The 14,821-nt window shown below is 43.4% G+C and overlaps 1 protein-coding gene and 2 pseudogenes across 2 annotated transcripts in view; 2 read left to right on the forward strand and 1 right to left on the reverse strand.

Moving 5' to 3' along the window:
• LOC144132546 (cystatin-2-like) overlaps positions 1 to 4,868 on the forward strand; it is a 29,698-nt gene extending 24,830 nt beyond the window's left edge. The window contains exons 2-4 of one of the 2 annotated variants that reach the window (XM_077665033.1): positions 2,355 to 2,516; positions 3,050 to 3,161; positions 4,039 to 4,868. In XM_077665033.1, coding sequence (XP_077521159.1) covers positions 2,355 to 2,516; positions 3,050 to 3,161; positions 4,039 to 4,044 — 280 coding nt within the window. In that variant the 3' untranslated portion in view covers positions 4,045 to 4,868. The remainder of the gene's footprint in view (positions 1 to 2,354; positions 2,517 to 3,049; positions 3,162 to 4,038) is intronic. The other variant, XM_077665034.1, reaches the window with a different exon arrangement.
• LOC144132544 (uncharacterized) lies at positions 4,044 to 4,853 on the forward strand (annotated as a pseudogene).
• Positions 4,869 to 5,470: 602 nt separating the features above from the next.
• Positions 5,471 to 6,101, reverse strand: LOC144132545 (uncharacterized; annotated as a pseudogene).
• Positions 6,102 to 14,821: the final 8,720 nt, after the last annotated feature.

The following is a 14,821-nucleotide window of genomic DNA, read 5'->3' on the forward strand; positions in this document are numbered from 1 at the left end:
CTCACGTTGCCGTCATTCTGCACACACACGTAGATGATATCCGAGACCGGCTGCTGCCTTTTGCTATCGGCCGGTGCAGCAGGCCGAGGTGCTTTGTGAGCTACGCTTTCCTGTACTACAGGCCGAAAACAAAGCTCGGGATGACGACAGCAATCACGTACCAATCACGCGCTATTTTGCTGGTATATTAGCGACGCGCAGCGGCGTATGCTGGTAGGCTCTAACGAGACCAGGTACTGGCGTCCCACATAAGAGCTCTTTGTTCGGCACCGTGAAAATGATTAATGCCTCCTGGATACAACTGACTGCTGCGGAATGCGCCACGAACTGTTTCATTGGGGCAGGATTAATAGCCTTGGCAATGACGGAGGAAGCATTCCAACACCTACGAGATTAGATGCACTTTTAAGTGTTGCAATATGTCATTTATGCAAAGCTAGCCAGATACGAAGTCCTTTACGATTACTTGATAATTCCGACATTGCAGAGTCATGCACCCAGGAAGCTGAGGTACAGGAAGTATAAGGATTCCCCAACTAACAATAATATTATGAAGATGATGAAGAGGTGGCCGCCCTGGCACCACCTGCTCTGTGCGCTTCAACCGCGATTTTTTATATCGCATTCCCAAAGCAGCTTGTATATCAGCAAGTGTCTCGGCGAGACGCAAATGAACGCGCTGTCGAGCTTGGAAAGCGTCCAAAGATGCAGGCGCACATAAGGAGCATCTTCAAGAAGTAAACACTACTTGTGTCTGGCTCTGTATTTTTCTTGTAATATAGGAGGTCCACTTACTACAAACCTGGCATGAAGTGAACGCAATGTGCGTCGCCGTCAGGTTGGTTATAAGTGAGCTAGTCAACCATTACAACCTCTATTTGACTTGGGACAAAATAAGCTTCCGAAGGGTGGGAACAAAAAATTTGTTGACTCTCTGATCTTTTATGCCTCCCTCAATATCAAATCATCACTCATCATAGAAGCTGCGCATCCGAAAATATGGCTGTTATAAGGCCCGGGAAGTTTGAGCGGCGCCCTTCACGGCCAGCTGATGTGACGTCACGGCACGGACTCCCGTATGCCTGTGTCGAGTGCTCCGGCTGCTACTACTCGCGGAGTACGGTCAGGTTCGCTTACACGTATCGTTTTCCGTCACTGAACACTAATGAACAGAGCAGATAGCGGCGATAGAATGTGAGGTAAGCAAAACTACGCCGAATGACGATCACTGCATCGTTGAAAGCTTAAAAAACTGAGTACATCGCGGGGAGCGCACATGTGGTCGAGCGGTCGTCACGACGGGCGCCTGCTATGCCGTCTTGCTTTGGAAATGACTCTCTGCCTTCAGCAATGCCGGTTTTCTTCTATGTGCGTTTCGTTTATTCGAGTTAGAAACACGCGGTAGATGTAAGGTTAGTCGGTTTATGACGGAATATAAGATTGTTCGATGTTGATGTACGATAGTAAATGTTGTGAGTGATCAGTCTTAGGTGCGTTTGGCGCGGTCGCACTTGATACGCGCGGATCGCGGATTTATATTGAGAGCAGGCTATTGATTAGAGCTAGAAGATTAGCCTTGCTTGGAGCGCATTTTTGCGTGTAATCACAAGCACGTTCGCAGTACAATTACGCCTAATTTACTAACGGAAACGTACATGCATGATCGTGTTTTTATCGTTGCTGCTTTAGAATGATCAGACTCTCCGGCATTCGTTTCGCCTCTGCGTGCTGCGACGTAACCACCACGTTTTGTCGGCGATAATAATAACTTTCGAACGCTTCTCGTTCCAGTCGCCCTGCCACTGAGGAACATCGACTGATATGTGGAGAAGGTGTGCGAGACCAGTCCCTGCCTCATCAAAGCAGAGGGCGTGTACTATGCAGGCCATGTAGTTGAGTGCTCCGTTGAAGCAGATGAAAATCGTCGGTTCAGTTTCCTGGCGTCTGTTCTGCAAACGACCGCACTCAATAATGCCCCACACGAAGTTAAGATCACCGTTTGCAACTCGGAGGTTGTTGGAGTCAGCTGCTCCCGCTGGGCAGGGTATGATCTCTTTGCGGCAGACTGTTGGCTCAAATTGTAGATTCACGGAGTACAGTAAATTTAATATTTGGGAGACAATAGCAAAAAATGACACCAACCTGCGCTGAGTAAATTTTAAACATACACCGAGGCTATGAAAGAAGTTAAAGATATTCTTTAAGAGTTTCTTTCCTACAAGTTTCTGACACTCTAATTAATAATAATAGTATCAGATTCGCATTTAAGCAAATTTTTTTTAAATTGAGACAATAGGTGTTTAGAGTGAGGTAACTAGAATGTCTTCAGTGCTGCTTTGGATTTTATTTTACAGGAACAACAACTGTAAGCACATTGTGGCTTCTCTGCTACATATTAACGCAGCAAGAACTTTTGACAAACTGTCGCCGACTGATCATCCACAGAAGTGGAACAAAGCTCAGAAGGAGAAGCAGTACGAACCAAGGGCTATACTTGACCTTCCGTGCGCAAAAAGGTGTGTGATTTATTCTGCTTTTACAACATTACATGCAGTAAAAAGAACAATGAGGTTGCAAGTGAAGACTGAAGCCCTGAGAGAAAGGCCGCTGCTGACTAGTGCATTATGTTAGAGTTGTGAAATTTTTGGTATATAAATTCAGCAATTTGCTTACTGTTTCTGCAATAAGAGTCCTCTCAGCGCTCTAATTGCTATGTCTATTTTCCACAACGGCTACAAGAACACGTTATTTTCTTTTTTACCAACAGTAAAAACCAGTGTCACAAGTACCCTGTGATAAATATCGGGCATATCAGGTGTCAAACCTCCGTTTTACAAAAGTGCTTCAGATACACGGTGTTTGACTGTAATATAATTAGGTACAATTTTATTAACTGAAACGTAGCTTCCTTATGTATCACTTCACGATAACTCTCAAAGAGAAGAAATAGAAATTGTGAGACGCAGCTGGCTAAACGCCACATTGTGTGTTTTCATCAAGTGGAATTATTCAGCCTGGACATGTATATCAATTTCTTCTTGTTTCCCAGGCAAAGATCAAAGATCCTGCTCAACCTTAAGGTAGCATCTTTGAACAGCTCCTCAAGAATTTGGGCCATCAATCTGCAGAAAAAATGCATTCGGCGCGCGAAACTAAAACTGGTATGAATGCAATCTTATTTTATATATTGGCAGGCTATATAAGTGCAGTATACGTAGCAGGTGAGCCTATTATTATAAAATAAATCCATGCAGTCAAAGGTTTCTGTAATTAATACCATTATGCTGGCATTCATTCATCTGCATAGTAGTTAATCCCATGTTACTTAGCTAGATGCAAATATATTTGTGCAAAAGCTGGGCAAAAGAAGGCTGCTGATTGATCTGGCCACAGCATGGTATGATATAATTTCTGATGTGCAACAGTGTCAGCGGTAGAACGTCTTTTACATTATTAAACTAAATGTGAGCTTCACCTAATGAATGGAATTGGGAGCTTTGCATGGCAGAAAGGTAATTTTGAGTACAAATGCCTACGTTGCAATTGGACCATTTTAGTGTGACTGCTCATGCAGTGACTTTAACAAGCAACATGCAGTAGTGACCCTGCAGTACTAGTTAAGATATGACGACACATATTTTGGGAGCAACCAAGCTATCCAGCATGCTGCGAGTTAGTGTCACTGAACTTTCAGTAGGGGATCTACGAGGATACTCGGCCACCCCTAAATGCCTACAACTGTGAGCCCGTCTAGAGGCTTTAGCCTTTGGTACCTATCACTCTGCACTCAGAAAGTTGTACCTCGTACCTCATGTATTTATGAGCGTCCAATAATATTTGCTTGCCTTACTATTAGGTCATGTATTAGGGTTTGGGTACTAGGCACAAAATACCAGCAATTTTACAGCATGTCCATATGCATCTCATATGATGTATTATGCTGTTCTGTTGGCGCCGTTTCACTTATCAGGCATTTTAGAGTCAGTAAACCTGAGGCGTATGTGGCATCTAATTTTGTGTGGTCTGCTTTCTCTGCAGCTGTAGCAGACAATGCTGCACATCCCTACCCCTGTGAGCCTGAATCTAGAGACATCACTCCGATGGACATCTTTCACGAGTTTAGAAGGTTCCTTGCTAACTGTGACTTGCAAAAGCTGCTCGAACACTTAAACAACGCAAGAAGTTGCGAAGATATAATGCAATTCAATAGTCGACACGACACCAAGCAAAATCTGGCCTCTGGTGGCACCAAAGGGTTGGCATGATAACTGTCTCCATCGACTACTGTGTCTTCACAAGGGTTAAGACACAACAGACAAAGATGGAACCATATGACCTGAGACCTTTACTAAAGAGATCATGCGGCAAACCAACGTCTGCACACCAGCAATGCCTCATGGCAGCATTCTGGAAGTGAGCGCAAAGAAGTGCTATGCCCAACAGTAGCAATCGCAACACAAAGACTTAATTGCGGGACAGTGTGGACTTCTTGTTATGGATGGACGACCATACATTGGTGCAAGCCCAGATGTACTTGTACAGTGCCAGTGCTACCCCAAGCATGTGATTGAAGTGAAGTGCCCAGGGTCCTTTGAAAAGTTTGTGGTGGAGAGCACCGAGAAGATTGACAAACCAACAACTAAAACCTGAAGCGTGCAAGCACGTACTTTTGCCAGATACAAGCGCAAATGGACTTGGCAGGACTGAAGAAAGGGTAGCTAATTGCCTTTTTGAATGATGAAAACAACACGTGCATACCAGTATCATTCTTTGAGGAGTATTTCAGTGACGTGATTGAGCGGTCCTCCTATTTTTTCAAAGAGTATGGGCTCCCACATATTCCGTCTGTGTGATAAGGCTTCCCATTCTGCTAGCTAAAACAAAGTCTGTAACTACATATTAGGACCTACTCTAACCATTTATTGAAAGATTTCCTGGAGATCATTACCTTTTGTTACATTTCTTGCAGAAAGTGTTATGTGCGATTACGAAATGTAGAAGTCAAATATTTTGTACCTCTAATATACCTGGCAGCTGTTTTTTGCTATTCTACGCTTTTTATCATACAAATGTGACACACAATTTGTGATACATCTGTAATATAACAAAAATCAATGTAAGCAAGAGTATAGGGCAAGCCTCAGTCGGCTAGCCAATGTTTAGTTAAGAGGACTTGCGGAAATGAAGCCCTTTTGTGAAATCATTAGCTAGCGGACTAAGCCTCCCCTTCAATTCCTGCTCACTTTGTTATGCGTGGTCAAGAATCTCATCTTCCTGCCCACTCCTTACTGTGGATCTGTGATATAACTGTGCTTTGATGAAATAATAAACTCAGGGAGTGAAGCTTTTACTGGTTACATACTGCTCAAAATATTACAAATGAAGATGATGTGATAGTAACACATATTTTACAACACACATGAAACATGCAACACCGATCTGTTTACTCCATACACTCAAGCCCATTGACCTACGAGTGGAAGAGGAACTTGTCCTTAAACAAAGGCTTCGATAGGTTCACTGTGCCAGCAATTACTATGAGAATGTTGTCTATGTGTGGCTGAAGGTCGAGATCGAACTGATTTCTCAAAATACGAAAGAGTTTCATTCTTTGAGTGGCTCTTTCTTTCTGTCACAAGCACTTGCGATCGACTGATTATTATTTGCCTCCTTTGTTGTCAGCTGTTTTTCTATAAGAAAAGGAGGTCTGATGATCTAGACATTTTTTTTCTCTACACAGTTCAATGATAAGGAATGCTTTATGCACCATGACGCTGTCAAATGGGCATACACTTGTCGAGCACTTTGCATTGTTTTGCGATGTATGTATTTGGTGCTTTCCCACCATATGCTGGGCTTAAGTAGCTAATTAGACCGCCTGGAGTCTCGCTCACCAGCACCTTTGCAGTGTAGGGACGTTTGTAATGGCTGTATGTTAGCAGACGTGAGGTGAGGTCTTTTGGACGCTCAATTTCTATTTCTGCACAAGTGAGCACCATTCTAGTGTCCTTGTACTCCTTGAAGTAAGTCGTGAGGCAGCTGCCCACGCGGGTCTTTTCTGTCCAAAACACTGCGTGCTTTAAAATACTGGCCAGGACCATGAAGAACTCTCTTAAAAACTTAGACGCAGTTGTGCGGCAAACTTGCAGCTGGCCAGCCAACAGTAAGAACGTGAGATCATGATACAACTGCATGAATATTAAGAGGACAGCGTTTTCCTTATACAGAAGCTGCGGGCTGTCTGCAAGACACGTGCTTCTGTAAACAACTCCGTGATGTTATAAAACAACTCTAAGGATCCTATTCCTGCGAGCACAAGCAACCACTTTCATCTGAAATTTTTGAAACAGTCATGAACTGTTCACGTTTGAAAATGTTATTAGTTTTGTTCAATTGTATTCCAGCATCTTTGCAAAGCTTCTGCACCTCCAGAGTAAATTCTCGAAGAAAAAATACAAGCAATGCAAAACAAAACAGCTGCGTGTGAAGAACTAAAGTGGTCAGTACCGTCTGAACTTGCTTCGTTGCGCTCTAGACTCTGTGTCTGAACTGCTAAGAAAAGAAAAAAAAACAGCAGAATTAACGTGTGTCATCTAATATACTCTGTTTTCACACATATTGAAAACTTTTTTTGCAGATCAGTGCGAAGAAATTATTGAGTGCCGCGTGATGAGGGCAAAAAAAGTGTGCTAGCTTTGAACAGGCTACACCTTTCGGTGCCTTTCTTCTTTGGTTAGAAGAGAGTTGTATAACCGAGGTATTTTCGTTCTAATGTCATTTTCTGCTAAGTGGTGTGATACGAGTGGACAGAAAAGATTTCTTGTGTAGTTGCTGAGGTAATACCTGTGGCTTTATATATTGCACCAAGTGGTCCCTCATCGTATCTGTCAGTGGCATAGATTACTTTGGGGTAGCATCACGTTGCTTTGATCAAAATTAAAGCTGAGGACGTAAAGCTAGCCCTAGGTATTTTTGTGCAGTACTGTTTCATGGATAGCGCTAAGCCCAATTCAATTCATTTACCAAAAGGAGGGCCCTGTATTTTGTATACGCCCTACAAAAGCTCAGCCATAGAAACGTGAGTGTTCACATGGGCGGGAAAGACTGTAAACATACCGTCACACTCCATGTGTACCACCTCCTCGCCTGATCGTGCAACAGATTCCATTGGAACAGCGATCGAACTTTTACTGCCGGTCCCGTCTTCGTGTGTTGCCAATATGTCAGTGTGTGTGCAGATCAGAAACGATCATGCGGGAACTCTTCTGTCACATGGAATTCTAATCAAAGGGTTACGGGTAATCGTCTAACTAAACACCACTGCAACATCAAGTCCTAATTAACACAGTCCGGGCATTCTGTCAGAAGAAAATAGCACTGACCAGCTGTACATATCGGGTACTCTTAAAGCACAGCACAGTATAAGTCGGGCATGTAGCCAAGGCAGGGCCAAAGAAAGCTCGCGCGCCGTACCCCCGAGAAAATCTCACCTACGCAGTGCCTAGTAGAACTGGCGTAGTTCACAGACACGTAACGGCGCTTTGCATGGTTTATGAAATCTTCCTGCATGATCGAGCATGAGGACAGCTCTGCCGTGAGTAGTGTGACACGCAACTAAAGGAATCGCCACGGCTGATCCATCTAAGTCATTTGGCTACAGCAGAAACTGTTTTCAGTGACTTTGCGTGGTTTAAATAAACGCCTGAACATTCAGTGAAAAAAAATAGAGCGAAGGACCGCTTGAACAAGATATGACTGCCTTACGCTGCCGCCTCGTCAATCCCAGGTGCGATCGCTTTGCTTCGCTTGGACGCACAGGAAGATTGACGGATGAAATAACTTCAGAACCCAGCTTCCTGTACATGTAACCTGATAATTATAAAGTGAATCGCAAACAACCAGCACGGAAAAGCGTCTGCACAGGAGTAACCGAGTATCTTGTAAACCGGGTACACAAAGTGTTACTGTTTAAAATGTTTTCTGCGCACAACAGCTGAGTTCCCGGGTTCGAACCCGACCGCGGCGGCTGCGTTTTTATGGAGAAAAAACGCTAAGGCGCCCGTGTGCTGTGCGATGTCAGTGCACGTTAAAGATCCCCAGGTGGTCGAAATTATTCCGGAGCCCTCCACTACGGCACCTATTCTTCCTTTCTTCTTTCACTCCCTCCTTTATCCCTTCCCTTACGGCGCGGTTCAGGTGTCCAAAGATATATGAGACAGATACTGCGCCATTTCCTTTCCCCAAAAAAAAAACCAATTATTATTATTATCACAACAGCTGACGCTGACGGTTGCTTCACCATTTTTTATCTCTTCATCCAAGCCTGCTTCATTTTTGACGACTTCGGCCACAAGTGGAAGCTAACGCAGGCTTCTTTACGTGATTTGCAGTGCGGCACTGAGCGAAAAGTCGCAATGACGGCAAATTAGTGCGCGAAAACAAACTAAAACAGCGAGCGCGCTGCAGCCAGGCTGACGGAGTCCTTGCCGTGACGTCACTCAGTGGCGATCGCAACAGAGCCAGTCTTCGGTCTCGGGGCTAATAAGTCTTGTAAGCATTCGGTGCATCGACTCATCGATTGTGCACATCATGTATATTACTGCAATCGGGAGCGTTTCTGCCAAAATTACCATGAGCGCAGCGGTTAGGCTTCTTAGATTCACAAAATAAAGGAGACCTCTCTCATATATCTTAATTTAGCCATCCCTTGACCCATGTGTAGATCAACTTAGAACAACACACTTCTACTCTAGCCTTGTGGCTCCCGTTTAAAGCTATGTTTGTCTTATCTTGAAATACTCTCCGCTTCTGTCCGAGGAAAGCGTTTTCGGTGTTTTGATTAAAGGTCCTACACGAGTCCACTTTCACATTATCTGCGGGAATATTGTCACTTTTCTTTGTCGAGTACCTTTTTTTCGCTCATTGCCTGTAACTGCCAACTGTAACTGCACTTCTCGGCCAGACAACTACTGACACATAATGAGTACGTAAAGTAACTCCTAGGAGCTTTAGAATTTCCCTGCAAGTTCCGGGAACCGTATTTCAAAAATGCTTTATCATAAATAAACAGCTGATGTCGCCGATCGAGCAAATTTTCACAACAGGCAACCATCGTGCTCAGTTTATACATTTACACTTTATATGCAGTTTTCTTGAATACCTAAACATGGCTTTGCCAATACAGAAGGAAGAATTCATGCAGTTACAGTTAGCATGGAATGAAATACGGCAGTTCTATTCAGAAGGTATAACGAAAAAAATGCATCAAAACTACTGACAGAAGCACAGTAACTAAGCAGCCCAATAAAGAATTTTATTGCTAAACCGTAGGAGAAAATCTGCAGAAGCTGGCTTTGCAACGCAGTAGAGATATTTTGAATGGTTCATGAAATTGGGAAAGCATGATCAATGATTTAGACAGGCAGAGCGGAACGGTGGGTCTAAAAATTAACATGCAGAAAACCAAAGTAATGATCAACAGCCTAGCAAGAAAACATGAGTTCACAATTGGAAGCCAGGTGCTAAAAGCGGTAAATAAATACGTCTACTAAGGGCAGGTAGTGACTGCTGATCTGGATCATGAGATGGAAATAAATACAAGTAGCCGAATGAGATGGAGCGCATAACGCCGGTTCTCTCAGATTATCAATAGCAGTTTACCAATATTCTTCAAGAGAAAAGTGTACAACAGCTGTGTCTCACCAGTACTCACCTACGGGGCAGATAGGTGGAGGCTAACGAAAGGATTATGCTAAAGTTAAGGACAGCGCAGAGAGACGTGGAAAGAAAAATGATAGCTGTATCGTTAAGAGAGCGGAAACGGGCAGAGGGGTGAGGGAACAAACACGGATTAACGACATCCTAGTCGAAATCAAGAAGAAGAAAAGGCCTTGGGCAGGGCATGCGATGGGAATGCAAGATAACCGCTGGCCCATAGAGGTAAAGCAGTGGATTCCAAGGGATGACAAGCGTAGTATGGGGCGGCAGAATGTAAGGTGGGCGGATGAGAGTGAGAAGCTCTCAGGCATTGGGAGGGCGCAGCTGGCAAAGTACAGGGTTAACTGGAGAAACATGGGATTGGCTTTTGCCCTGCAGTGGGTGTAGTCAGCCTGATGATAATGATGATGATGATGGTGATGATGAAAAGGACGCCATAACGGATGTTCTTGAAGTGCGCGCATTGACCTGTTCTCAGCACCGTCATGCCGGCGGGTGTGGTTATTGAAGCTAATGTTGTCTACGCCAGGTTTTACAGACTTTATTGTAGTTCCGTTTATGACCTCGAAAAACTTTAGAGGTCAAACCGGGGAGCACAGTCACGTAGGCCATAGAGCAAAGTCACGTGGGCCACGGTGGTGCATATATGCCAAAACAAGATGATGGGCCGCGCCCCCAAATCTCTCGAATGTCTAGGTCAAGGTGAAATGTTGAAGATTGGGGCAACTTGCTATGTTGTATCCGTTTATGACTTTGAAGAGCTTTAGAAGTCAAACAGTGACGCAAAGTCACTTAGGTCATAGAGCAAATTCACGTAGTACATGGTGGAGCATATATGCAAAATAAAGATGCTGGGTCACCTCCCAAATCGCTCGAAGGTGAAGGTCAATGTCACGAGTTTAAGAGCCGGGGCAACTTGCGATGATGTATCCGTTTATGACCTTGAAACACTTTACAGATCCAACCATGGAGCAGTCATATAGACCATAGAATAATGCCATGTAGGCCATAGTGATGCATATATGCGAAACCAAGATGGTGGACCACCCCCCAAATCTCTCGAAGGTCTAGGTTAAGATGAAATGTTGAAGAACTGGGATAATTGCGATGCTGTATCCGTATATGACTTTGAAAAGCTTTACAGGTCAAACCATGGAGCTGTCACGTAGACAATGGAGCAAAGTCACGTAGGCCATGGCTGCGCATATATGTCAAACCAAGATGGTTGGCCGACCCCGAAATCTCTTGAAGCTTAATTTCAAAGTCAAAGGTTTTAGAGCTGGGACAGGTTGGATGCTATATTGGTTTATGACGTTGAAATGGTTTAGAGGTTAAACCGTGGAGCAAAGTAACGCACGCCATGGTGGCGCATATATACCAAACCAAGATTGTGGGGTATCCCGAAATCTTTCGAAGGTCGGGGTCAATGTCAAGGTCAAAGGTTGAAGAGCTTGGACAACATGCGATGCTGTATGATGGTGATTTTGGAATTGGAATGGACTTTGAGTAAACAAGCACATCAATCATGAAGATAGACACTCTGCTTGACTACAGGGGCGGAGCCACCATTAATGACGTCAACAGCGAGCTGCGTATATATACCAACGGCGAGCCGGTGGGGTTACAATCTGGTTTTGCGATGGAGGATCTGGTTTTGCGATGCCGGAAAGTGGTGCTGCAACGTTTCAATGAGGCAAGGAAGAAAAGCCGTGCCTAAGAGACAGAAGAAGAACGTGCAACAGGCGTTGAGAAACGACGGAAGAGTGCTGCGGTCGAAGAAACAGCAGAAAGTACTTCAGGCGGTACGTCTAACCAGCGACGCAGAGTCGGAAGTTGCTTTAGTTTTTCACCAGGTTTAACCAATGCTAAACTACTGCTAATTTTTCTCTTTCCGACGGAAAAATCGAAAGCGCGTTGATTTAAGAGCTGATTGTGTGGATTGCAGCGATAGTGGTGGTGCTGGCTTTTATAAAGCGGTGAATCCCAGTGATAAAACGAGCTTGAAATAGAGAGGCTAAGCAATATACCTCCACGTTCTTCAAATGAGCCGCACAAAGCCAAGTTGCTGAACACGCATGAAAAGAGAGGCAAAACCAAGCATATAAACGTGCGAAACCGAAATGGAAAGCCAAGTAGCTGTTGGCGTCTAAGATTAGCTCGTCGCATGCATAAAATGAGTGTTAATGTGCTTGTACCAGCGCTACTGTCCTCGTTGCATTCGTGCGGAAGAGCGACTTTGCTTCCCGGGAACCAGGTTCTCTTATTAATGCCCACTTTAGAAACCAGATTTTGCTTAATTTTGCGCTAAGCGATTTAGCTTAACTATCATCAAATATTGTTCTCCAGTGAAATGCATAAATCTGCACTCTGTCGAGGTACTGATGCTACGTCTGGTGCCAGCATTACATATCTTATTGTTGTACCCTGTCTGCTTATTGTTAAGATGGTGTTCAATTCATTTTTCTGCATGTTGACTTGCTGGCCGTTCCTGTCGTGCCCAGGACTTTAGAGACGCCTTATGTGGAGTCATCGACCTAAGCGAAATCAACTCTATCACAAAGTTGCAGATAAACCACACGAGCAGGAGAACATTCACGACGGCCTTTGCGGTGGCTAAGCTCGTGGGCTCCGGAAAGTTACCGGTGAAAAACCGGCGTTGTCTGGTCATTGATCCAGAACGGAAGACTGTAAGAGCTTCTCATGCCTTGTCATACATCTTGCAATGGTTTTGGGCTTTTATAGTGTATGGAGCAGCAGGATGGAGGATTGTAACGTAGACCTTTACGCACGGCCATTTACAGAGAATTTGAAAGGAGCAATTGCAAGGTCTACTGAAATAGTTAAACTTAAGGGTCCGGTACCTGACTGCCCCCACAATACACTATTTACGTCAATCACAGGTTGCATGGCGGTTCTTGTGTATATAATGTGTGCATTTGTTGGCAATAAAAAAAACGGCACAAAAAATGACGAAGACGTTGCGGTCTAATGCAGTAACCAGCGAACCTCATATGTTCGCGCCGCCGCATGTTAGAAACGCGCTCTCGGCTACAGAGGGTTTTAGCATCAAGTGTTTTGCACAGTTGGCCACAAAGCCATGAGAGGCAAAGTTGGAAACCTACTGTTCAGATAAAACGTAAGAAACCTATTTCTTAAGTGCGCTGTGCGGACGAAAGATATTAGTATGTAAGCTATGTTTTTGAGACTTCTTCCGCTACCGCAAAAAAATAAAGTTTTAAAGGTATGGTCTTACTGAAAAACTGAACGAAGCTCTTTAAGGAGGCAAATCTTACGGAGTTTTTAATTAATTGTGAAGAAGTATTTATTTTCTTTTTTATTTATACAATATTTCCAGCCTTGATAAGCACAAGAAGGAAGGAAAATATAACATGAAAAAATGCAAACTCCATATTTAGGACACCAATTGAAACCGAAGCAATGGGCTGCACGTGCAGTAATTCTAGTACAAAATAGCTAATTTAGCAAAGCAAAACTTCGTGCCAGAAATTCAAGTGGTAGGCCCAAGCAAGAGGCGAAATACAATATGAAAGAAAGCGAATTGAACATTTAGCACGCCAAATAATAATAAGAAATCAATGGGCGACGTACAAAAGGATTCAAATACAGGCTCATTACTGACTATTGATTCTCTCACTGCTCATTTAAAAATTTAATTTGAGCTGGTTCTACTTTGCTTTTGTGCAAAGAAAAAATAAATTTTAAAATTGTTTGTTCTCGCGCGAAACGGAGCTTTATCATTGCAACGACTTCTAAACCTAATAGTTTACAAAGAGAAAGACTTTCCATGTCTCTATTCGTCGGTACCAGATGCAAGCTCGACTGTGCAGCACCGGTCGCAGAGCTGTCAAGGACGGGTTTAGGTGATAATGCCCAAAATATATTTTACTCATTGCTACATCCCGCAAAGCATTCTGAAGAAAGGTGACTGAATGACTGAGAAAACAGAAGAAATTAATCTTACTGAATATTGGTGAATATTCAAAATTTATCAAAATATCTAGAAAGACAATTCCTGTAGTAGAGGAACCGAAATTTTGTAAATAACACGAAAATCCAACTAAAACAATATTAGAAGGATAAAAGGAGCTCTGGAACAATTCCTCAAAATCCAAATGAAAATATATTTCTGAAAACCAATCAAAGACAAAACACTGCAAAAATGTTATACAAAGAAGTGCAAAATGTTCAACACGTTTTATACGTGTGTACACAAAACTGCTTAATTTTTTTTCCGCTGGACGTCATTATGAATCTGTGGTGGCTGGCTACTTCATTCCTGCATGCTCCCTGGAACTAACATATATTCATAGAGAGCTCAGTGGCACGCAGGGCGTTTGCGTTGGTAAATATATTCTCGCTTAAAAAATGCAGCAAGGTGTGTTCCAAACAACTTGTCATTTAATTGTTCACAATAATAGACTTCATGAAAAGCTGATAGGCCAAGGTGTTTGCTTGAGAATGACAAGAAATCCAAGTCGGAATGGTCATTTAATGATCTCGTGCTGGAACACGTGCAAAGGTTTCTGTATAATAACACTAGAAACACTTCTTTCCGGGGATTAAGTGTTTTGTCAAAGGTCCCACACAGTTCATACGCATTCAATTTTGGGCCAATTTCTTGTGGTATAAGCGAGATTATTATTATGTGAAATGAGTCTAGCATCGAAATAGGTCTCGTCCAGGCCATGACACGGTGTATTACACCAAAAATTTCTTTCGTAGTAAACCTCGTTACAGCGTTGCATTTGCCAGAGACGTAACCGCTCACTATTCAGCAGCGCAAGCCAGTAGCCAAACACAAACATAACATTCCCAGCGTCACTCTGGCATCACAGTGCACGCACCGCGGACCGCTAACCAACGTCATATCTTGCACATTTTTTTCTTCTAGCGAACTCCGTCGGCTCTGCCTAAAAGTGCGATGAAACGAACAAGAAAATAAAAAGCCGTAACAACTGCGCTTTGCAAACTTGCTAAAAGATAGGCTGTACCACGTCGCGAACAAACACAAACCATCAGCGAGTATCTTTCGGACAAACAACGCGAAATACATGTCTCGACAACTCCGGCATATTGTTTAAAT

The sequence above is a fragment of the Amblyomma americanum genome, chromosome 5 (assembly GCF_052857255.1).
Source record: "Amblyomma americanum isolate KBUSLIRL-KWMA chromosome 5, ASM5285725v1, whole genome shotgun sequence".
Lineage (NCBI taxonomy): Eukaryota > Metazoa > Arthropoda > Arachnida > Ixodida > Ixodidae > Amblyomma > Amblyomma americanum.